We start from the raw sequence: 24340 nt of genomic DNA, 5'->3' as shown, positions 1-24340 counted from the left end.
CGCGAGCCGCGAAGCGCAGAGCCTCCCCGTGCCCCTGGGAACCGGGCAACGCCAAAAGCCGCTTCTCTTCCAGCTTTACGTTTATTTATCGCGTTTCCCCCCGCCCTTCCCCCCCAGGTAAGGGGGCGGCCGCTCGGGCTGCGCTCCCCCTCAGTAGGGATGCTCCAGCGCGTGCAGCATGATGACCCGCAGCGCCAGCCACGTCTCCTGCGCCGTGGGCACGATCTGGGCGGCGGGCAGCAGGAAGCCGTAGCGGCCCGTGTCCCGCAGCTCGAAGGTGAAGGAGTACTTGACGCCCTGGTTGTAGGTCCAGTCGATGGTTCCTCCGCTCGCCTGGTCTAAACGGGGTGAGTGGAGGCGAGGCGTTAAGTCGCTCGGTGCTGCCGTCCCCCCGGGCCGGGCCGGGACCTCGCGGCGAAGGGGCCGAGCCCTGGGTACTCACAGATGGTTTTGATGATGCTGCCGTACTTGTACTGAGTCCCGTAGGCGGAAGACAGAGCTGCGACGGCCTTTTCGGCAACCTGGTGCTGCGGGGAAGAGGCGGGAGGGAGACGGGTGAGCCCGGGGAAGGGGGGAGGCCGCGGCCTGCGGGAGGGGGCTGCCCTACCAGCTCCTCCTGGTCGGCCGCGGGGGTGGTGGTGTAGCCGTAGGGGTAGAGTAGGAGCTGCGAGTAGCTGTGGATGGAGATGAAAGCCTTGATGTTCCCGTGTGCCTTCACGAAGTCCACGATGGCCTTCACCTCGGGCTCCGAGTGGGCGTAGGGCCCCCGATACGTCTCCGAGCAGGGGTTTCCGCTAGATCCGGACCCTGCCAAGGGAAGGGGACGCGCGGAAATGATGGAGGCTGCTGGCGGTGGCCCAGCGGGGCGGCTCAGGGAGCCGTAGCGGCGTAGATACGAGCCCAAAAGCCTCTCCCACCCCTCAGCCGCGTGGTGGCCACCAAGGGACGCTCTCGGGGCTCCTGCTCGGCGTTCGTGTGACCGCTGTCACGACCGGTCCCCACCGCGCTGATCAATAGGGACACCGGGGTCCTGGTGGAACCCAACCCCACGTCCCCGTTTCCAAGGACGGAGCAGGCCCGGGGCAAAGCCCGTCCCTGACCCCCCTCCCTGGTGGGGGGACACAAAGGGCACCGGCTCTTCCCGAGCCGCAGCCGGGCCTCGGCGAGCGCGGGGGGCTCCTCGGCGAGAGCCCGCCGGGCCGGGGCTCATCCTCCCTCGCCCTTGGGGGAGGTTCCTGCCGCCCGAGGACCAGCCCCGGCGCCTCGGCAAAGCCGCGGGGAGGCCGGGCAGCGCTCTGACCTCCGAAGCCCGCGTCCCAGTTGCGGTTGGGGTCGACGCCGACGCAGAGGGAGCCCGAGCGGGCGGACCGGGTCTTCCGCCACATGCGGTTCTGGGGGGACGGAGCCGTTGAGCGGCGGCGGCGGCGGCGGCGCCCGCGGGTGCTCCCAGCGCCGCCGGCACCTTGGTGTGGGTGAAGACGAAGCCGTCGGGGTTGGTGACGATCTCCAGGAAGATGTCCATCTCGTCGAGGACGGAGGCCAAGCCTTCGTCTTTCTCGTGGTCCGAGGCGATCTGGAGGCGCCGGGGCGTGAGGGCTCCCCGCGGCGGCGGTGGTGGCCGCGGCGGCCGCGGCACCCGCTCCCGGCGCCTGTCCCTACCGCCTTGGCGAACCAGACGCCGCTGGCCTGCGTCACCCACTCGCGGGAGTGGATGCCGGTGTCGATCCAGACGGCGGGACGGCCCGCGCCGCCCTTGCTGAACTGCGACAGCCGCCGGCGCCGCCCGCAAATCCCCCCCCGGGGGGAAGGTTAAAAAAAAGAGAAAAAAGAAAAAAAAAAACACGAGAAAAAAAATTAGCGGCGTTAGAGCGACCGCAACGTTTTGCTCGCCCTGAGAAGGCGGCGGTTGGGGGCCGGCGGCCGGGAGGGTCTCCGGCGGCCACCGCGTCCCGCCGCCGCCGCACCTTGAGCACGTAGATGGGGCGGCCCTCGGTCGTGCGGCCGATCTCCAGCTTGGTGACCAGCGCGGGGTTCTCGGCCACCAGCAGGTCCATGAAGGCGTAGATCTGCGGGCGAGAGCGGAGAGGACCCGGGCTCGGCGCCACCGCCGGCTCTCGGCCCCGGATTTGGGGGTTTCCTTAAGAAATAAAGGAGGGCAGAGGAGGCCGGTACCTCATCGAGGTCGTGGTAGGCGGCGTAGTCGAAGGCGTCGCTGGAGGCGGGCAGGAGCCGCCGGCGCGAGGTCCACGTCCGCTCCCGGTCCACCAGCGCCTGGGCGAGACGCGGCTGCAGGCGGGCGGGCGGGCGGCCGAGGGGCACCGCGGCCCCCACGCCGCCCCGCTCACCTGCACGTCCTCGATCATGACGGTGTAGGGCACGCCGCGGGCCTCCAGGTGGGCTTTGACGGCCCGCAGGCTGCCGGGGGGCACGCGCACGTCCACCGGCGCCCCGGGGCCGCGCGGCGCCAGCCAGAAGTCCAGCTGCGGGGACGAGAGGCGGCGCCGCGCTTTCGTCGGCTTCTTCCTTCGCGGTGCCCAGATTCGGACCGTTCTCGGCCGGTTTGGGGGGGAACGGCCGGGCACGGTCCTCGCGACGTGCCCTTTCCGCCGGTATTTTCTCCCCCCTCGTTTTCTCTCCAGCGAGGGCACCGGTGCCGTTACCTGCAGGTGCTCCAGGTCCTCCAGCTGCCGCAGGCTCTGCAGCTCGGCGGCGCTGCCGGGGAGGATGCGCAGCACCTGGTGCCTGCGGCGGCGGTGGTGGTCATGGTGGTCATGGTGGTGGTGGTCATAGTGTGGTCATGGTGGTCGTGGTGGTGGTGGTCATGGTGGTGGACACGGTGGTCATGGTGGTGGACATGGTGGTGGTGGTCATGGTGGTGGACATGGTGGTGGTGGTGGTGGTCATGTTGATGGTGGTGGGGCCAGCGGGAGCCCTGGCCTCACGCCTCACTGGCCCTCGGAGTGCCCTGCCCCGAGGCTTGGCAGCCCTCACTGGGGCATCGGGGCGCACGGCGGGCAACATCCTCCCCCGCCAAGCCAGGCGGTGGGGAGGGCATGTGGCCGCCCCCGGGCTCCAGGGGAAGCTGGAGCAGCTTCTGCTGCCGCCGCCACCACCCACGTTGCCACCAGTGCCACCCCTGCTGCCGTCATCACCATCTCCACCGCTGCCACTGTCACTGCCACTGTCGTCACCACCCCCATTGCCACCACGGCCACCACCCTCCTCTTCCCACCATCACCACCACCCCCCTCCACCACTACAACCACCAGTCTTGCCACCTCCCCCACCATTGCCACCACCTTTGCTCCTGCCACCACCTCTGCCACCACTCTCCCCACCACCATCACCACCACCACCCCTGCCACTCACACACCCCTACCATCGCTGCCACCGCCACCACCACCACCCTCCCCACCACCACCATCACCACCACCGTCGCTCCTGCCACCACCTCTGCCACCACTCTCCCCACCACCATCACCACCACCACCCCTGCCACTCGCACACCCCTACCATCACTGCCACCGCCGCCACCACCACCCTCCCCACCACCACCATCACCACCACCGTCGCTCCTGCCACCACCTCTGCCACCACTCTCCCCACCACCATCACCACCACCACCCCTGCCACTCACACACCCCTACCATCGCTGCCACCGCCACCACCACCACCCTCCCCACCCCCACCATCACCACCACCTTCGCTCCTGCCACCACCTCTGCTACCACTCTCCCCACCACCATCACCACCACCACCCCTGCCACTCACACCCCCTACCATCGCTGCTGCCATCACCATCACCGTCCTCCCCACCACCATCACCACCACTGCTCCTGCCACCACCTCTGCCACCACTCTCCCCACCACCATCGCCACCACCACCCCTGCCACTTGCACACCCCTACCATCGCTGCCACCGCCACCACCACCACCCTCCCCACCACCACCATCACCACCACCGTCGCTCCTGCCACCACCTCTGCCACCACTCTCCCCACCACCATCACCACCACCACCCCTGCCACTCACACACCCCTACCATCGCTGCCACCGCCACCACCACCACCCTCCCCACCCCCACCATCACCACCACCTTCGCTCCTGCCACCACCTCTGCTACCACTGTCCCCACCAGCATCACCACCATCACCACCACCACCCCTGCCACCTGCACCCCCGCTTACACCCCCACCCTCCTCCACTGCCCCCACCACTGCCCCCACCCTCCCCACCACCATTACAACCACCTTCACCTCTGCCACCTCCTCTGCAGCTACCCCCACCACCCTCCCCACTCCCACCCCACCACCACCCTCTCCTGTCCGCGCCCCCCCCCCCGCCCCGGGCTCCTGTACCCGACGAAGGTCTCCATGCCGGTGGCCGCAGCCACCAGGGCAGCGAGCACCACCAGCCCCCTCATTTCCCGCCGCCGCCGCTGCCTCGGCCGCCGCCGCGGGCCGTTTATGAAGGGCGGCGCGGGCGCCCGCAGCTGCCCCCTTTCCCAGGGGCCGCCCCGGCGGCGGGGGGAGGCGAAGGAGCGGGCCGGGAAGGCGCGGGAGCCGAGGAACCGCCGGGGCTTTATTGGCGGCGGCGGGGGCTTCCCGCCCCCCTCAGTAGGGATGCTCCAGCGCGTGCAGCATGATGTCCAGCAGCGCCGGCCACGTCTCCTGCGCCGTGGGCACGATCTGGGCGGCGGGCAGCAGGAAGCCGTAGCGGCCCGTGTCCCGCAGCTCGAAGGTGAAGGAGTACTTGACGCCGTTGTCGTACGCCCAGTCCACGGTGGTGCCGGCCGCCTCGTCTGGGCGAGAAGGGTCCCGGTGACCGCGGCGATGGCGGCGGCCATGCCCCGGCGCCGGCCCGCCCGCCCCGCGGCGGCGGGAGCCACTCACAGATGGTGTCGAAGACGCTCCCGTAGACGTAGCGGGTGCCGTGCACGGCGGCCAGGTCCCGCGCGGCCTCGGCGGCCAGCCGCTCCTGCGAGGAGGAGAGCGCAGGGCACCGCCGGGCCGGGCCGGGCCGGGCCGCCATGAGCCCCCGCCCCGGCTCGCGGGCCGGCCCGGGCTCGTGGCCGCCTCACCAGCTCGTGGCTGTCGGGCGCCGGCTCCTTCTTGTAGCCGTAGGGGAACATGAGCATCTGCGAGTAGCTGTGGATGGAGACGGCGGCCTTCACGCGCCCGTGGCGGCGGATGAAGTCGGCGACGGCGCTCACCTCGCTCTCGGAGTGAGCGTAGGGGCCGCGGTAGGTCTCGGAGCAGGGGTTGCCGCTGGAGCCGGCACCTGGACGTCGGGCGAGGAGGAGGAGGAGGAGGAGACGCCCGCCGGCGCCGGCGGGGCCGCCCGAGGGAGAAGGCACCTCGGCGCTTCCCGCCGGCCTCCCGTACCTCCGAAGCCCGCGGCCCAGTTCCTGTTGGGGTCCACGCCGACGCAGCGGGAGCCGGCGGCGACGGACCGCGTCTTCCGCCACAGGCGGTTCTAGGGGGGGAGGCGCGGGGAGAGGCCGTCGCGGGGCCGCCGCGGACGAGCCCCGGCCGCCGAGGGGAGGCGAAGATCGGCCTCCGCCGCGCCGGCCGGGAAGGGGCCGCGGCGGGCGCCGGCCAGCGCGGGCGGTGGGCTGGCTCAGCGCAGCTCGGCGCTTACGGTGCTGTGGGTGTAAGCGAAGCCGTCGGGGTTGGCGACTATCTCCAAGAAGACGTCCATGCTGTCCAGGATGGCGGTCACGGCGGCGTCCTTGCCGTACGCCTCGGCGATCTGCGCGGCGAGGGGAGCAGAAGGAGCCGCCTCGACCTTCCCCCCCTCCACGCTAGCCGGGCACGGGGCGGTCTGGGGGGGGACGGGCGGACACCAAGGAACCACACGCCCAAGGTGGCGGAAACAGCCGGGGCTCCATGGCCAAGGACGACCGAGGAGCCACCAGCTTCTCCCAACCAACGCAGGACACGCGAGGCCACCAGCGGGCAGCACGTGGAGATCACCAGGGGAAGCGCGGGGAGGCTGGAGGGCCCATCCCCAGAGGGCCTCGGAGGGGCGGGCATGGCGGCCACTTCGCGGGCACGGCGCCTACCTTGTTGGCTGTCCACACGCCGGTGGCCTGGGTGATCCACTCCCGGGAGTGAATGCCGGTGTCGAGCCAGACGGCCGGCCGGGCCGATCCCCCCGTGCTGAACTGCGAGCGGAGCGCGGCTCCGTCACCTCCGGCACCTGCAGACTTGTGCCTGTGTGTGCAGGCTTGTGGATGCACGTACAGGCTTGTGCACGCACGTGCAGGCTTAGGCACGCATGCAGGGTTAAGCACAAGTCTGCAGGTCCATTCATGTGTGTGCAGGCTTCTCCGAACACATGCAAGCTTGCACACGTGTGTGCTGCCTTCTGAAAGTGTGTGTGCAGGCTTGTGTACATGCAGGCTTGTGGATGTGTGTGCAGGCTGGTGCACGTGTGTGCATGCTTGTGCATGCATGTGTGGGCCGGTGCATGCATGTGCAGGCTTGTGCATGCATGTGCAGGGTGGTGTATGTGTGTGCAGGCTTGTACATGTGTGTGCAGGCTTGTGTATGCATGTGCAGGCTGGTGCATTTGTGTGCACATGCGTGCAGGCTGGTGCATGTGTGCGCGTATATGTGCAGGCTGTGCGTGCGTGTGCAGGCTTGTGCACGCGTGTGCGGGCTGGTGCACGCCTGCACTTTTCCGTCACTTTGCTCTCAGGCAAGGCCGGCGCCGGGCTTTGCGGGTGCCCGGTGGTTTTCCGCCCGCTCCGTCGGGCCGAGCCGCCTGGCAGCACCCACCTTCAGCACGTAGAGCGGCCGCTTCTCATAGCTCTGCCCGATCTGGAGCTTGGTGACCAGGTTGGGGTGAGCAGCCACCAGCGTCTCCATCCAGTCGTAGATCTGCCAGGGACAGGAGTGGCGTCACCGGCCTTTCCCGAAGCGCATCGCCCGGCGGAGTGGACGTGTCCGCCGACGGGACGCCCGGCTGAGCCACGCACCTCCTCGATGGTGTGGTAGGAGCCAAAATCGAAAGTGTCCGTGCTTCTCTGCAGCCTCCGGGACAGTGTCATGGTCCTCTTCTCCTCATCCAGCAGTTCCTGGTTGGGAGAAGTCAAACATGGCCCCCAGGGGCCAATCCCACCCCAGGGAGCCCGGGTCCTCCCACCTACCAGGTGTGGTTTTTTTGCAGTCTAGTGGAGATGCCCTCTGCTTTCCACCTTCTCCGTTTGCCCCCAGCAGCCTCACCAGGATGGAGGCGAGGAGCTGCATCCCACTGGGCACCCCTTACCTGCACGTCCTCGATCATGATGCTGTAGGCTACGTCGTTGGCTTCCAGGAAGCTTTTGATGGCTTGGAGGCTCTGGAAAGGGACCCTCAGGTCCACAGGGAGACCGGGTTTGGTGGGACCACGCCAGAAGTCAACCTGGCTTGGGAAAGGGGCAGGTTGGCTCCACCAGCACCTCGGGCTCTTCTGCCAAGAGCGCTGTGGAGCCACGGGGGGACATCCAGGCGGCTTCACAAGGGGTGCTAGGAAAACAGCGGCTAATCGCAGTTGGTGTTTAGTGGTCACTGGTGTCTCAGGCAAGAAACGCGGCTCCACCTGGCCTCATCAGAGCCTCTGAGGTGGGACAGGTGGCCCATCAGGTCGCATTTCTCGTGATAGGACCCAGGCATGTGTGGGGGTGGGCGGGGGGGTAGGAGGAACCGTGCTGGTGGTGGATCTGGCGGAGCTGTGCCACATAGCGGATATGCGTTCAACTGGAGCGCAGCCCCGACACCGGGGCAATGGGCGCTCACCTGGAGCTCCACCTTCTCCTCCAGAGTCCGGAGCAGGGTGAGCTGCTCCTCAGCACGCACCACAACGCGCAGGACCTGGTCTCTACGGGAAGTCAAGAGCAAAAGGAGATTTTCTTTCTTGTGGAAGGGTAGCAGATGAGGGGGAGACATGTACCAGGGTGCTCGATCCGCCCGGAAAAAGGCTACGACCACTCAGCAGGTTTAAAATGAAATTGGTCATTGGGGGGGGGGTGTCAAGACCAATAAATGCACTTTTGAAGCAGCTGTGGTGGGAAAAAGAGCAAGCACCAGAGAGCTGGGTGGTCTGAGACACCTTCTGAACACCTCCCTGGGTCAAAGAGCATCCCAAAATGTTGGGAAGCGGCTAAGCGGGGACCAACATTTAGCAAGACAGAAGGGTGTTTCTGCTCAGCCCAGGAAAGGAGGGCTCCAGAAGATTCATGGCCACCGTGTTCCTTGGGGAGCAGCAGGACTCACCCCACGAAGAGCTCCTCGCCGCAGGCAGCGGCCACGACGGCGACGACGAGCAGGAGGCCTCGCGTGGTGGTGGACATAGCCGGGCCTTGGCCCCGAGGGCCTATATAGCCCCCAGGTGTCCTACTGGGGCACCTCGGGGACCTTCCTGCCAAGGTCACATCTGCTGCCCATGCTGGGCTGGTGGGTACACAGCAAACAGATAAGCAAGGAACAGTTTTCCGGAGCCAAAACCCCGTGTGCTTTGTTTGGAGAAGCAAATAAAGGAGCCGCCAAATCGGGGAGACTCCGAAAACATCCTCCTCGAGGCCCCGGGCCTGCGGCGGGCGGCCGGGGAGGCAGTTTTCCCCGCGCCCTGGCTCGCCGCAGCGGGCGTTGGAGGTGCCGGGCTCCGCCGAGCAGAGGACCGGAGTCAGGGATGTCCTTTGTGGCTTCACAATACGCGGGCGATTCCTGCCGGGAATGACCAAGCGCGGTGGCATCTCGGAGCTGGCCCCTGGGCAGCGCCGGTGGGAGCCACGGGGCTGGGCCCGCCAGCTGCTCCGCACAAGGAGACCTGGACGGGGGGGTGGGGTGGGGAAAGAGGTCCTCGTTTAGGCAGGGTATTAGGATCACACGATAATTCCGGTTGGAGGGGACCTGAGGAGGTCTCTAGTCCAACCTCTCGCCCAAAGCATGATCAGCTCTGGGGTCAGACCAGGTTACTCAGGGCCTTATCTGGTTGGGTCTTAAAACCCCTCAAGGGCGGCGACTGCACAAGCTCTCTGGGCGATCTGGACTGCTGCTGGTCTGTTCTCATGGTGGAGAGGGTTTTCCTTACATCCGATCTGAACAACTCTTGTTCAGCTGATGCTGTTGTATCTCACCTCCTATCATGCACCTTCGAGGGGTAAAGAGCCTGGCTCTGTCGTCTCAATAACCTTCTTCAGGTATGGGAAAGCTGCTTGTAGGTGTCTTCTCCAGGCTGAACCAGTCCAGCTCCCTCAGACTCTCCTCACAGGGCTTGCGTCCATCTGCCGACCATCTTGGTGGCCTCCACTGAGCTCACTCTGGTTTATCAATGTCTTTCTGGTAGTGCGGGGGTCCCAAAACCGGATGCCGTTGTCATCAAGCCGTGCACTTAGAAGAAGAGGGACAAGACAACCTAGAAGCTCAGGTGGTCTCTGCCTGGATGGAGCTTCAAAGCCAGGGCAAGGCCAGAGCTGAAGTCTGAAGCCCCGTGCGAAGGCGCCTGCAGCTGGCCGCCCACCGCTCACAGGGTTGCCCACGCGGGAGGCAGCAGCTCAGGCGGATCCGGGGACCGGCAACCTTTCGGCAGCGGCGCTTCGGCTCCGTCACGAGCCGTGGAAGGATGGGGCAGCCCGGCCACGCAGCACCGTCCCGGAGAGTCGCCGAGCACCGGTGGGAAGGGACCGGCAGATGCACGGGCTGGGTAACAGCACGGCTGGTGGGCGCAGGGCCAGCGGAGTCCCCAGCCCCCTGCCCAGGCTTCCTTCAACCCCACACCAACCCCACGGGGAGCTGCCTGAAGCCTCACCTGCACCTTCACCCGCCTTTCCCTGCCAACGGCCTTGCGTCCTTTGGGTCTGAGCCCACGTTTCACCCTCTCGCGCCGGGCAAGTTTGTTCTCCAGCTGCGCTCCCGAAGGTGTGAGTAGCTCACCAGCTGCCGGGGGAAGCCGAGGACATCAAGATAAACCCGTTAGACTGGATAACTATTGCGCCAGGGACTGCTCATGCCTGAAGCTTTGGTGGCTTGGAAGCACAGCCAGGAGGTGTTGGCTCATGAGTCCCGAGAAACTGGGGCACGAGAAGCTCCAAGAAGCTGGAGAACACAACAAGGGAGCCCACAGGACGCTCAAGCCCGGCCACGCTGGGTCAGAGCAGGGGTCCTTCCATTGTGGACCCCTCTCTGACCATGCCTGGTGGCCAGAGCTAGGGAAAGAGGAAAGGGCCGGGATAAACTCACGGTGAGGCCACGCCAGGACAACCTTAGCGGTCAGCAGCACAGGTCATGCCCAAATCTTTGCCTTCAGTAAGCCTCGAAGTGGCCTTCATCTGTTAGCTAGTTCCTTTGCGAACATGGGGCCTCCAGAACATCCTATGACTACGACGGGCCGGGACGGTGAGAGTGGGACGTGCCAGCTACTAGGGGCTCCCTTGGCTCTCTGGAGTGCAGGCCAAACCCAGCCCTCGTGAGTGGGTTGCAATTCCCCCAGGGACGGCAGAGGCGCTTTGCAGTGCCCCTACCATTTTCATCAATGACTTCTTCATCGGTGACGTGGATGAGGGGACAGAGCGCCTCCTCAGCAAGTTTGCTGATGATCCCAAGCTGGGAGGAGTGGCTGACACACCTGAGGGCTGTGCTGCCATTCAGAGAGACCTGGACAGGCTGGAGAGCTGGGCGGAGAGGAACCTCCTGAGGTTCAGCAAGGGCAAGGGCAGAGTCCTGCACACAGGGAAAAATAACCCTGGGCACCAGTACGAGGTGGGGGCTGACCTGCTGGAGAGCAGCTCTGCAGAGAAGGACTTGGGAGTGCTGGTGGACAACAAGTTGACCATGAGCCAGCAATGTGCCCTTGTGGCCAAGAAGGCCAATGGTCTCCTGGGGTGCATTGGGAAGAGTGCTGCCAGCAGGTTGAGGGAAGTGATCCTGCCCCTCTCCTCAGCCCTGGGGAGGCCTCATCTCGAGTACTGCGTCCAGTTCTGGGCTCCCCAGTCCAAGAGAGACATGGAGCTAGTGGAGAGAGTCCAGCGCAGGGCTACAAGGATGATCCGAGGGCTGGAGCATCTGCCCTTGAGGAATGGCTGCGAGAGCTGGGCCTGCTTAGCCTGGGGCAGAGAAGCCTGAGGGGGGATCTTATCAATGTGTACAAGTACCTGAAGGGAGGGTGACAAGGGGATGGGGACAAACTCTTTCCAGTTGTCCCATGTGACAGGACAAGAGGCAATGGGCAGAAATTGAAGCACAGGCAGTTCTGCCTGAGCGTGAGGGGGAATTTCTTCCCTGTGAGAGTGATGGAGCACTGGACCAGGTTGCCCAGAGAGGTTGTGGAGTCTCCTTCTCTGGAGATCTTCAAGGCCCGCCTGGATGCAACCCTGTCTAATATGCTCTAGGTGACCCTGCCGAGCAGGGAGGTTGGACTAGATGATCTCCAGAGGTCCCTTCCAACCTTACTGATTCTATGATTCTACCTATGGCTGGGGGCAGCAGGCGCTGCACCGGGAAGCCCAACCTTTCCTTGCCTCCACGGTGGAGAACCAGGAGTGCCCCAGCTGCATTCCCAACCCCACGTGTGTGTTCCCCATGTTGGTGAGAAACCCCAGGATTTCAGCACCCAGAGCACCAGCCCCTCCAAGGGGGACTTTTCACCCTGCGTAAAGAGGAGCAGCACACTCTTGCTTGACGCAGGTTTGCCCCACATGTGCACACATAAACACATAAAGTCTTAGTCCAGGACCTTCATTTTTTTTCTAAACCCTTTTTATTAGATTTGCGGAGGTAGGAAGTGCTGCAGAAGGGCTACTGTTGTCCACCGTAAACAAAAAGGCTTTTTTAGCCAACCCCACCTTCTGCCCTGCAATGTATTGACCACTGGTCCTGCAAGAAAGGAAGAGACAGTGCCACATCTGCAGAATCAGAGTTGAAAATAGCTCAGCACATCATCCAAAGGAGGAGCTGCAAAAGCAGCTCATGGTGCAGCAGTGTCACTGTCCGGCTGAACCAGTAAATTAAATCTTCACAGGAATGTGAAGCCTCTGAGGTGGAGTAGGGCTGAAATCACACCTGGGAGCATATATGAGAGTTTAACAGTATAGGTAATTGCATTATGCTGCCTGGGAATACTTCTGAGTGCTTATTTACTAATAGGGGTGCAGCTGCAGAAGCCACCTGAGGCGGCACACGGCCGGACAAGCTACTGCAGTCACAGGCTGGGGTCAGATGCCTCCTCTCCAAGCAGTCCTTTCCCCCTTGCTCTGAAGCTTCCTGCTCTTCAACTTTAATTCTCTCCTCAGCCTTTGCACTCATCAACATCTTGGATGACGACCTCTTCATCTAGGTGGGAAAGGGGCTGTTTTCTTTTTCTAACTGGAGGTCATTTGTAAAATCTCAGTAATGTTTAGTCACAGGAGCAGTCACATCTTCCACCCTCCTCTCCTTTCATCACAGCTCCTACCTTGTCTTGTTGGGGCAGACCGCAACAGGGCCTGTTACAGAGTTTTGACTGGGGCCTAAAATCAGTAACGCCTTGTAAGGAGTCTACCATGCAAGCACAAATACAGAGAACCAAAAAGAAATGCTCTTGATATACAGACACATACTGCTGTCGGAGATATGCACCCAAGCCTTTTATTCAGCCATATGCCATGCAGTAACGAGTGTCCCAAACATGTCAAGGGAAGGGAATTTAGGCAGTGGATCTCATCCCGACTTTTAGTATGGATTGTCTCGCACATGCTCCATGATGGTCTTCAGACCCAGCCAGGTCTCCTCTGCAGTTGGGATGATTTGGCTGGCTGGCAGAAGGAAGCCGTAATTACCTGTGTCTCGCAGCTCAAAGGCAAAAGAGTATTTGATGCCGTAATCGTAGGTCCAGTCAATGCTGCCTCCACTAGCTTGGTCTGAAAGAGAAAGGGAGAAAAAGCCACAAGGAATGAACGACGGGTTGATCTGGGTTATGCCTCCTTGCAGCACTCTCAGCTGCCATAGCCAATTTGTGCTAAATATGCTGGGAATTTCTCAGGATCAGGCCGTACACAAGTAAGTGAAAGCATTCTTGGTTTGGGGCTTATGGCTTTGAAACGATGTTATCCAGAAGAGAACTTTACAGTGGTAATATTTGTGAGGATCAAGTATTAGGCTTTCATGTGAACACTCAGCTGGCAACATCTGACTCGTGGTGTCACTCCACTGAAGCAACACGACCTCCAAGAAGGACCTTGTGAGTCAGAGAACTTGACGGGAGACCAAAGCATGGCATGTTTCCCTGGGATAGCCCATAAAGCTCAGAATGGTGAAATACTCACAGATAGTAGAGCAAATGCTCCCCACTTTATATGTGGTGCCATGCAGGGAATGGATGGAACTGGCAGCAGCTTTCCCCAGGGCATCCTGGAGAGGAGGGGATGGAAGAAGAGTCAGAAAGTAGCCACGTTTAATGACACTAAATCTTCAGATTTCACCATCCTGAACCCTATTTAGAGAAGCCTCTAAATTTGTTTACAACCTGCTTTCACTCCCCCCAAAACCAGCTGTACCAAATGAACGAATTTCTTCATTACTGGATACTAGTGCCAGCAATCACAGCTTCCACAATACGTTGAGGAAATGATATTACAGGCAAATTAACATAAAAGCTTCTAAACCAAATTATCTGATGCTTCATCTCACCCACTGTCTTGTCAGTAGAAGGTTCAGAAGATGCAAGAGAGCCCCAAGGCAGTCAGAGATCTTCCAATGCTTAGCGGTCAGCTTTGTGCCCACCTCAACTATGTAATGGGTGGTTGTAACAAAAACAGAGCCAGGGTCTTTTTGGAAGTGTACAGTAAAAGGACAAGCGACAACAAACAAAATGCCCCTCAGGAAATTTCAGAGATATTAGGAAAAAGAAAATCCCCATAAGCATGGAAAACTTCAGAATGGGCCTAAAGCAGCTGTGGAATCTATGTCCTTGACAACATTCAAAACTCAGATGGACAAGGCTGTAAGCAGCCTCATCTAACTTTGAAGCTGGCCCTGACTTCAAAGCTGGTCTGCTTTGAGCAGACAGTTGGACTAGAGGCCTCCAGTCCTAAATTGTCCTATGATAGTGTGGTTCATATCCCCCCTAAGATAGTAATACTGTCATTTAGGCTAAAGAAGGAAATGTGGGCCAGCCTTAGAGTGAGTGAACAGGGCTGACAGTGGGTGGGAATGGCTGTGTCTGCACAGGACCAAGACTTATCTTTTTAAAGGTATTGCATTGCAATAGGTCCCGTTCAGTCCCATGGATGGTTACAGTTATGAAAGGATGGCTTAATTCAGCTCATTTATCCTGTTATCTCACTACAATACTCAAGTACGGAGAGCCAGCTGGAAGAAGAGAGGATGATATAGTTGAGTCAATGTGTCTCACCAGCTCCGCATAGTCTGCTGGTTTAGTGCATTTATAGCCGTAGGGATACATCAAGAGCTGAGAGTAACTGTGGAGGGTGAGGAAGGCCAGGATCTTTCCATGATTCTTAATAAAATCTACAATAGATTTTACTTCCACCTCTGAGTTGGCACTGGGCCCATGGTAAGAGTCAGAGCAGGGATTACTACTGGCTCCAGGACCTGTTGGCACAAAAGGAGAGCAAAGTAAGGACTGGTGTTCGGGGAAGGACAAAGCAGACCAACACAAGGTTGTGTGACTCCTAAAAACAGGTCTTCAGCAAAGCCTTGAATGATGATGGATGACAGCAGTGATAGAGTACGGATGCTGAAGAGACTTTTTGCCAGAAGGTGCAGGTTATTTGTCTCATTTTCAGCTCTTTGGCAACTAGTCAGTAAGAAATTACCATTAGAAAAGGCAACTACTATTATATTTGACCATTTTGCTGTTTTGACCATTTTGCTGCTGTTGGAGGTTGTTGTTCCTGTGTAACAAGATCCAGGAGCGTGAAAGTGCTGAGCAGGGGAGGGGTGGACTAGATGATCTCCAAAGGTCCCTTCCAACCTTACTGACTCTGTGAAGGGGAACCTTCTCCACAGTGACAGCCAGAATCCAAAAACTTTGTTCCTACCTCCAAAACCTGCATCCCAGTTCCTGTTTGGATCAACTCCAATACACAGACTGCCTTGATTCTTGGAGCGTGTCTTCCGCCACATGCGATTCTAAAACACAACAACACTGTGGCTTTGCTAAGGAACAAAGCTCAGGGCTTGCATTACACCTGCTACCCAGAAATGGTTCCCATTCACCGGGAGGTGATCCTAGGCACAAGCCTAGGATTATTTCCGATGGGAGAACTGCCAAGATGCGCCAATGGAAACAGTCAAAGAGCTGGTGAATTTACAGTGAAGAAGAAAGATGGATTAGACAAGCAATCGTTGGCTGCCCGACTCTTTTGCATTTCCTTGTCACAGCATTAACAAATGGACTTTTGGAACCTACTTCCCTCACATTTAATGTCACCTTGGAAGAGCATGGCAGCTTTCTAAATCAGCTTAGATGCAGTGTGCTTACTCACTTTGGTATGAGTGAATTCATATCCATCAGGGTTTGTGACTGCCAGCAGGAAAACGTCCATTTTTTTCAGCAGAGAGGTGATGGATGGATCACTGCCATAGTCAGAAGCAATCTAAGCAGAGATAAAATATGGCACAACGTGATGATCAGCGTATTTCCTTCCCTCATGCTCACACTCTAACGGCTGAGTACAGAGGCATGTCTAGCTTTCTGGGCAGGAAACAAGAAACATGAATTATCTGCTGGCAGTAAACTGTTCCTTGTTAAAAAAATTGCTCTAAAGCTTGGAGTGAGCAATTAATCTGCTCTACTATTATATTCAGAAGACAGGAATGTAATGGGAGAGGGCAACAAAATTTTCTGCTGCAAGTCCTTGAGAATGTACCAAAGCTAGCACTAGGATCGAGATGAATTAGTCCAGTTTAGGAATCTATAATCATGCTGCACTTCTCTGCTGGCTTACTCATTTTTAGTGGAATTTAAATGCTCATTTGAATAGAGCTGGAATTTTTTATCACTTTTGTGAAAGGCAACTACACAGTGCTCCTCTGTGTCTGCAGACTGAAGTAGCAAACTAACAACAATTTTCTCAAACTAATCTTAATTTTCTCAAAGTCCTCAGTCACTCATAAAGCTATCAGCCCTGGAGTCATCAACTGTTCCACCTGGACTACTACATTTTGCCTACCTAAACTTCTCCCTGCTGTTGTAATAGTTCAATTCTGTGTCTAAACAGTTGCCTAAAATTATTCTGCCTGGAGTCAGCTGCATTTCAAGACAGGTGAAGGAGAGGCAGCAGACCTGGTTAAGTACATACAGGTGCGGTAGATATACATTTAAATAGTCAATGGCATTCCTAAGACAAAAGAAAATCAATCACTGCTGAAGTGACCTTTTTAGCTATCCATAATGCGCTTGCTTGGGTGACCCACTCTCGGGAATGGATACCGGCGTCAATCCAGATTGCAGGACGGTTGGTTCCTCCAGTGCTGAACTGTGAATAAAGCAAAAAGTTGTAAAACTCTTGCTGGCACCTCTTAGTCAAACATCCCATATAGACTGGGATGCTTTGAACTGAATTGTACCACGTCCCTGTATAATACAATCTATAATAATTGTATAGCAGATATATATTCATAAATATACGTACATACACACACACAGCCATACACTCTTGAATATGTTATATACACAGGAACCATACCTTGAGCACATACAAAGGCCGCTTTTCATAGGATTCCCCAATCTTCAGCTTGCTGACAATGCTGCTGTGCTCATGTGCAAGATTATCCAGTTCTTCATAAATCTAAAATTAAAAGTCAGGATGATACTTATATTCCATCTATCCCAGAAAAATCTTATGAATTCTGTCGGATCTGGTGAAATCCACTTTATCACCTCCTGCCTGCATTAGCACGGCCTCTCCAAAGCCCCAGCTCACCCTACGTTAGTGTGGTCAGTGCTATTTCCCAGCTTCTCAGATGCAGCAGGAAATACTGCTGTATCTTCAAGATCCATTTACTCCAAGAACAAGTTCACAATCCACTCCAAGAACCTCCCGGTAGTAAAAACACCTTATCCTCTGCTCTGCTTGATGGCTGGAGCTTTCCTGTATTTCCCTATTTCAAGATTTATTTATTTTTCACTCTCTTCTGAGATATTTCTGAGGGGTCAGAAGGAAGTATTTTGATAGAGCTCTGTCCAAAAGTTTAAGAAAAAAATGAGATCAACACTGGCCAGTTGCAACAATTTTTGAGGGAGAGTGTTGTCCCACTGTGCTGACCACACACACAAAAATCCATTTAAAATAAAACCACATACCAGAAGAAGCCAGAAAGGAATTTTAGATCCTAGTATTGGATTTGATCAAAGCGAGAGTGAAAAAAAAGCCAGGAAAAAAGAATCATCTTCCCCAAAAGCTGGATTCAAGTTACTCACTGAAGCTAAAGAATGGTAAGTTCCGTAGTTGAAAGTGTTGCTGCTGCGCTCCCGTTGTTGACTGCAGGCCATCGCTTGCTTTTCTTCATCTAGTACAACCTAAAACAAGCCATTCAAATGTGGAGAAAAGCCTGCTTGCTTGGCAGACTTCTCGCCCAATGTTCACCTCAAATAATGAGATGATGCCACCGCGTACTGGCTCTGGACACAGTCCCAAGCTTCACACAGCTATGGAGCAAACTGCTGTTTCTGCTGGACTTCGCTGTAGTGAAGAAGGCAAGATCACTAGTGTTCAATTGCTCAGCAGTAAATTTAAAACACTTGTTAAGATGAAGAAGATACTAGTGTTGGAAAGCTTGAAAAAAAAGGCAGTGTTTTGGCTGAGTTAATCTTTAGATGCCGTCTTGGATTTACTGCTCATGAAGCAATACCAGATTAGTGCCCAGGAGTGTGATTTTTGCCGTCACACTGTGCTGCACAGTTCTTTCAGGTTATGATGTCCAGAGCTGTTCTGAATTACAGCTAACGTACTGCGGTGACCCCCAAACTTCTGACGGCAGAAGATCGCACAAAATTTCACGATCAGAATAGCCCCTTGGAACTAACGAGTTCAATAATGTCGCTGTTCCGAATGGTTTCGGAGAGCATCCTCAGAGTGATCTCCACAGCTTCCCAGGGCAACAGTGGTCCACCAACCATCTCTGGGGAAACGGTGGCTTAATCCACAGTCTGCCATAGCAAGGGAAAGGAAGCACTCGTCATGGAAAGCAGAATGTTGAACAGTGCATGAATTAATGAACGAGGCCACTTCATGAACTGCTGTTTGTTTCCACCGGATATAGAAGTTAATCATACACCTATAGCATTGCCTACCTGCAGGTCTTCAATGAGGATGGTGTACTCAATGACGTTGGACTCCAGGAAGACTTTGACGGCTTGGAGGCTGTTAAAGGGGATTCGGACATCCACAGGGAGACCAGGGGTAGAGGGATTTAACCAGAAATCCAGCTGAAACGAGAAAGGAAAATGGATTTGTTTGAGGAAGGCGCTCTCTGCAAACAGCTTCCCTAAAGCTCTAGAAAAACTGATTTCTCCCAACTTGTATAATTCCGACAGCATCGCGCCACATCATGCTTACAGCATGTTCCATTCTTCAGCTTGACCTCACCACAACCTTGGACCAGTTAATGTGATGAACTTGGGAGCAGAAAAAAGGTCCAGAGGGGGTTAAAGTCAGCATTTTCCCTGACTTTAGAGCTTCAGCTGTACAAGCAAGAGGAAATTTTAGTCTTCTATTATGATTATTTTACTGGCCTCCTTTTCACTAGCCATAGTTTCAAGAAAAGCTCCATATTACATTATTAGGTAATGTGAAACACTGCTTTTATTTCTCCTTTGGTATGACTTTTAAAATTTTGGTTTATATATTATTCAAATCAATATTTTTAAAGGCAATTATATCAAAAATTCTCTGCAATGGCAGTCAGAACTCTAATACCTAGGATTTTATAGCATGCTTTACTGTTTCAATGTGGTATAGACTCTAACTAATAAATTCCTCCCACCACTCTTGCAGACAAGTACAGAAATATTAGCACTCCCATTTTAAACTCGGGGGGGGGTGATACTAAAGTCTAGAGCAGATCAGTTCAACTATGATTGTAAACCCAGTCGAGAGAGATTTTGAATGCAGGCACTGAACATGACGCAAAGTCCTACCCCTGATGAACCCATGGTCTGAAGAGTTAACAAATGCCTCTGCGGTAATAACATACCTGAAGATGTTCCAGCGTTTCCAGAAACTGCAATTTTTTAATCTGTTCCTCATTGCTCGCCTTGATTCGGAGAACCTGGTGTCTGCAGTAAACCAATAAGCCTTGAGAAACAGTCTTGAGAAAGGACCTTGTTGAACTAGCTTGTTTTGGAGATTATGGATTTGGAGAATAGTCACTCGTATTGACGCAGCAAGTATGGACTTCTCTAATGCAGTTGACTTAGCGCCACTCAAGAGTTTGACTAACAACCTGCAGAGCCAACCTGCTTCATGTGCCTTAGGTTAGTAACTAGTTAATTGGCAGTTCCCAAGGTTTCACTGGAAACAAGACATCCTCAAGTGGCCGAGTTTTTAATTAGTTACAAAGATCAGTCTTGCACATACTTATCATTTTTGTTGAGAACTTACAAAAAAAAATCTGGTTGAGTTTGCAAATGATCAAATGCTTGGAGAGCATTATATAAAAAAAAGTAGAGCAGATACAAAATATGGGATTCATCTCACCTTTCTTCAGTTGTTTAGGCAAAGACTGTTGACTAACTTCCTTCTGATACCAGAAGCTGATACAATCAGAGGGTGGCTTGTACCATTCAGACAGACAGGTGGAATGAACCACCTTGTGAAAGGACCTCCCTCCACTGGTTACAGAGGTAACCTCAGTAACTACCTGAGACTAGACATTGTACTTTTTAGACCTCTAAAGACAGATATATCACATCCAAACACAGGGTGAGCCAGGCTGCCTGGTAAAATGGGTACAAGGAAACAGTTCTGTGAGGAGAGGTTGACGAATCTGGGCTTCCTCAGGCTAAGGGCAGGGTGATCTAATTGCAACGTACAACTGCTTGAAGGGGAGTTACAAAAATGACAGAGCCAAACTCTTCCAGGTAGGGGAAGATGATAACAACAAGGGGCAACAGCTCCAAGTCCTGCTCTGAGCAGGAGATCGGACTGAAGAGCTCCGGAGGTCCCTTCCAACCAATGCTCTGCGAAACAACACAAGGATCGATGAACAACAAGCACGCACAAGAGTCACGGGATAGTACATCCTATTTTGGGGAACCAGTTCGGATTCAGAGGGAAACGTTGGAGCCACACAATAATCAACTGAAAGCACAGCCTGGGACGGGCGCTGTGGCCAAAGCACTGGTGTGATCCTTAGCTGCATTAAGGCTAAGCTAAACAAGGGACTTAACTCCGTTGTGCTTATTTACTAGTGTGAACATCATCGCTGAGGAGACACACTTGATAACACCAGGTTCTTCTCTCGGGCCACCTGAGGTACAAGATTCTTCTGTTGGATCAAGACAAACAAATAGTGAAGTATTTTACTATGGCAACAACTTTTTATAGGATTCTCCATCATTGTAAGCTTCCCTTTCCAGACTGGATTCTTCTGTTAAGAGGCAGGGCTCACTAACCACCACCACTGGATGTGATGCAGGAAAGAATCCAAGAGAAACCAGTCTATAGTATGCTGGAGACCAGATTAAATGACCATAATAGTTTCTCCTAGTCTTAATAAACTCTAGAGTCGATTTGTAAACTAAATGTGTATCTCTTGTTCCTAATCCTTCCATTTTAATATACAGATATTTATTCATTAGAATCTGCTGTTCACTTACTATATCTCAGGAAGTGTCTATTAGTTTTGGGGTTTTTTTATTACCTTCTATTAAGGTTCTTCTGCGCTCAGTAAGGCTGTGGGGAAACAAATCTAAAGGAGATATTTTGTGATGCAATATACAGATAAAACTTTAGAACACAGTGGTTGGAAATAAAGATCCAAATTTCTAAGCAAGGCAAGCTCAGAAAAGGATTAAACATTTAAAGAGAATGACATGAATCTCCAAAAATAATGAGAAGCTAGTAATCTTTCACTTGAATAATGATCCATGCCTGAGGTTTGTGAAATTTCAGGACTGAAAGGAACAAAATTTATTGAAGCAGAAGCTGTGTACAGATTCTGACTTATTGAAAGTTTAGTTCTAGGATCGTGGAACTCCCTGGAGTAGTTCTGCATATAATTTGAGTGAATTCTCAGGTAAATGTATTAAAACCAGAAATGGAAATAAAACTTTATGGAGTGATAGCACAGAATCACTCATGTACATAAAACCACACTTTCTGCAGAAGGAAAACAGCATAAATAGAAGTCTTAGTGAGACTTCTGAATTTATTTCCTGGCCATTTATTAAAATCGTGTGGAACATAAAAGCTTCAGATGAGCTTCACTTCTTATCTTTTGTGATTACTCATAACTCAAAACATTCACAGGTTTGTGAGAAAGAATTTAAACCCTGAATTTCAAACATCAGCTCCTGAGCTTGTTCAGATATGAAGCCAAGTTGTGATCTTCTGGCTCCAATATTTGCTGGACCAAATCTGTTAGGCTGAATAGTCACGCTTTGCAGTGAGGTTCAGATCCAGATCTAGGCTTTTGAGGCTGATCCCTACTTTTACCAGAAGCTGAAAAAAGCCTTGGGTGAACATGAATTTAAGATGAATTTAACTCTGCAGCTAGACCTACCTCCTTGGAAAACCCCGATCAAGCTAAGAGGAGGATTCATTAAAATCTTGAATTATCAAATCCACCAGTTTCCTAGTAGCTTAATTATATTGTCTGCTTTAGTGCAGTATTAGGACTACAGTACTCTTTGGTAGAACTGTGTAGCCCGATTCCCCTTACCTCCAAGTGATTTGAGATGCTCAAGGAGCTAAGTTAATGTATTTTGGAGACATGGTAGTTATGAAGAGAAAAGAACACACCTCAAACAGATTTTGTAAAATGAAGATAATGAGGAAAGGAATAGCTGAAAAGTATGGCCTTGAAATGAAAGGTCTTCTACACAAGTAACTCACCCAACAAATGTTTCCAGGCCCAAGGAAGCCCCGAAGAGGGCACTGAAGACCAAAATCAGCTTCATGTTTTATGGAAACAGCAGATCAATCTAGCAAAGGTGAATTTATACAGCACTTGTTAGGAAACCTTTTTTCAGATAAAACATATCTGAATTCCATGTGACTGAACTCACACGTATATCAAAGCTTTCGAAGTAATCAACAGATTAGGGGGCTGATCTCACCTCAAATTATTTTCCACTGACACATTCAGAACTGAAACAGCAGAGCTGCTTTCAAGGCTTTGCCCACAAAGCTCCTTGGTGTTGTCATAAAGATTTTTCTAGGTAGAAGAAAATAAGAATCAAACTGAAGGATGTTCTAACTTTCACCAGAGCGCAAGGGAGCTCTACCAGTAGACTCTTGGCCATGTGTTTTCCCATGCTAATATTTCTCCTACTACAGTTTTCTAGTAACCCACTCCTTGTTACAAAGAGGTAGCCAGCAGAAAAATCTCACACTGGCTAAAATATTTGATTAATTTGAGTGACTATGTTGAAGAACGAGCTTTGGGCCTAGCCTGGTACAGAACAAGCTGTCTTTAATAGACGGTGCCTATGGAATGCTATAAGCACACTCTTATGTATAAATTACGCACATCTAGACAGAATTCAGATAGTTTGAATTTGTTTTTTTTATTGAAATAAAGCATCCCAATCCTCAAGTTGCTGGGGTTTCATATAGATCCAGCCAGCCTTTACAGGGCTTCAAGCAAAAATAAGGCTGCAATAAAATTCTTGTGAAAACAAGTCATGGATTGATTCCTTGGTAGAAGTCCTCTTCTAATGAAGGGTCTGTCCCAGGTGGAGGTGAGACAGGTTTAAAGAAGTGCTGGGACAGCCATTGCCTGGTCCTCTCAGCTTTACAATGAGGGCAGGGCTGCTCCCTGATCCAGTAGCTCCCTGGGTCTCTTTGCTCTTGTGCTGGTCTCTGTCTACATCTCGCTGCAGGGAGGACAATCTCTGCCTCATTCTCCTTCCATACAGACGCCCAGATATTTTCATCGATGCTGTCCACATCCAAGGAGTAACGGCGACAGGCACTCTCCTGGCTGAGCTTTGGGAACTGTCTCTCTTGCCTTGCATCCTGGGAGTACCCAGCTGCAATTACCCCAGAATGAAGAGCAGAGTCATAGGGCTGTTGGATTCACTTTGTGCAGTTAAAAATTTTACTGCAGGGGAGCCAGGTGCTAAACCTGCTGTAATACATGCAGACGGGGTTCCTAGGTGCTAACATCGGAGACAGTAATTACTACTACGCTGTAATCAGCCTCTGGCTTCTTTTCCTGGGAGCCACACCTTCAACACTTAACACCCTTGGAAATCTAGGGGAGGAAGGCTGGGGAAAGGAAAACTGATAATCCTCAGAGGAGGCCATTAAGAAAGACCTCACCCACATTGCTCTAAAAAACATCCGTCAGCACCTCCCTGAGGAGCCTCCTCCAACACCCACTCCCAAGCTGCCCCTTCCGCAGCTGGGGCAGTGGCTTTTTGTAATGCAATCATAGTCAGCTCCAAATAAGTCTCTCTAAAGGCCAGGCCTTGTTTTTTGAGAATAAAGGGAGCCTTCGACAGGGATTCCGCTTGTTTTGGCACATAAAAAAATAGTCATCCTGCAGTGGTTGTATCTTGGGGGCACACTGTGGAGAGCACATGCAATATTCCTCAGCTCCCACCCACAACAGCGTCTGGTGGGAAATGCCACGAACAGGTTTTTCTACAGAGCAAATACAGCCAGGGATTCCCATCATCTCTAATAAATGACTTGTGACACCGCAGCAAAGATTCCCCACAAGAGCAAGGCTGGGAAGCCAGGCAAAAATGGGCCCCGTGTCCACTCCCAACTAGATTCAAGTCTTCCGAATAATTATGATCTTTGATGTTTGACCTATTCCAGTCCTTGGGAAACAAGGAGTCTCCATTCCTCTCAAACTGAATCAGATTGCAGGAATTTCTCCTAGAAGACAAGCCACCATGAGATTTCCCCTGCTTCTAGTACTACAGTAATTCCAATATTTGGCCTTATAGCCTTATAAGCTTATATCCTTCAAAGTTTTGTAAAGAACTGATAGACTCTCCACAACCTCCTGTTGATTCGTTCTTTTAAACTAGGAAGAAGGGACCTAGTTTAGAGCAAAATTATAGCTCACTTCATTACTCGTGCTGCATCCCACATGGATTCAGAGGCTGCCAGGTTATCCTGCCAAACATTATGTCCATGCCCAGAGCACACCAACAGGCTCTGATTGCCCTGACCAGCCTC

General features: G+C 54.0%; 3 protein-coding genes across 3 annotated transcripts; all 3 read right to left on the bottom strand.

Annotated features, from left to right (window-relative positions):
* Positions 1-150: 150 nt before the first annotated feature.
* Positions 151-3344, bottom strand: LOC134142210 (carboxypeptidase A1-like). The gene is made up of 11 exons (XM_062579041.1): positions 3118-3344; positions 2661-2742; positions 2346-2480; positions 2173-2271; positions 1965-2066; positions 1660-1761; positions 1463-1573; positions 1301-1391; positions 608-807; positions 443-527; positions 151-338 (listed from the first exon to the last, which is right to left on the bottom strand). The coding sequence occupies exons 1-11, from the start codon at positions 3342-3344 to the stop codon at positions 151-153; spliced, it is 1422 nt and encodes a 473-aa protein (XP_062435025.1).
* A 1269-nt stretch (positions 3345-4613) lies between these two features.
* On the bottom strand, positions 4614-8335 carry LOC134142204 (carboxypeptidase A1-like). The gene is made up of 11 exons (XM_062579027.1): positions 8259-8335; positions 7782-7863; positions 7273-7407; positions 6983-7081; positions 6783-6884; positions 6065-6166; positions 5641-5751; positions 5385-5475; positions 5081-5280; positions 4893-4977; positions 4614-4801 (listed from the first exon to the last, which is right to left on the bottom strand). Exons 1-11 carry the CDS (start codon positions 8333-8335, stop codon positions 4614-4616), a joined length of 1272 nt encoding a protein of 423 aa, XP_062435011.1.
* Positions 8336-12689: 4354 nt separating this feature from the next.
* LOC134149724 (carboxypeptidase A2-like) lies at positions 12690-22104 on the bottom strand. Its single transcript, XM_062592963.1, has 11 exons — positions 22040-22104; positions 19179-19260; positions 18277-18411; positions 17404-17502; positions 16670-16771; positions 16358-16459; positions 15467-15577; positions 15020-15110; positions 14371-14570; positions 13283-13367; positions 12690-12877 (listed from the first exon to the last, which is right to left on the bottom strand). The coding sequence occupies exons 1-11, from the start codon at positions 22102-22104 to the stop codon at positions 12690-12692; spliced, it is 1260 nt and encodes a 419-aa protein (XP_062448947.1).
* Between the last annotated feature and the right edge of the window lie 2236 nt (positions 22105-24340).

The sequence above is a fragment of the Rhea pennata genome, chromosome 1 (assembly GCF_028389875.1).
Source record: "Rhea pennata isolate bPtePen1 chromosome 1, bPtePen1.pri, whole genome shotgun sequence".
Taxonomy (NCBI): Eukaryota; Metazoa; Chordata; class Aves; order Rheiformes; family Rheidae; genus Rhea; species Rhea pennata.
This window is presented reverse-complemented; position numbering and strand designations above follow the sequence as displayed.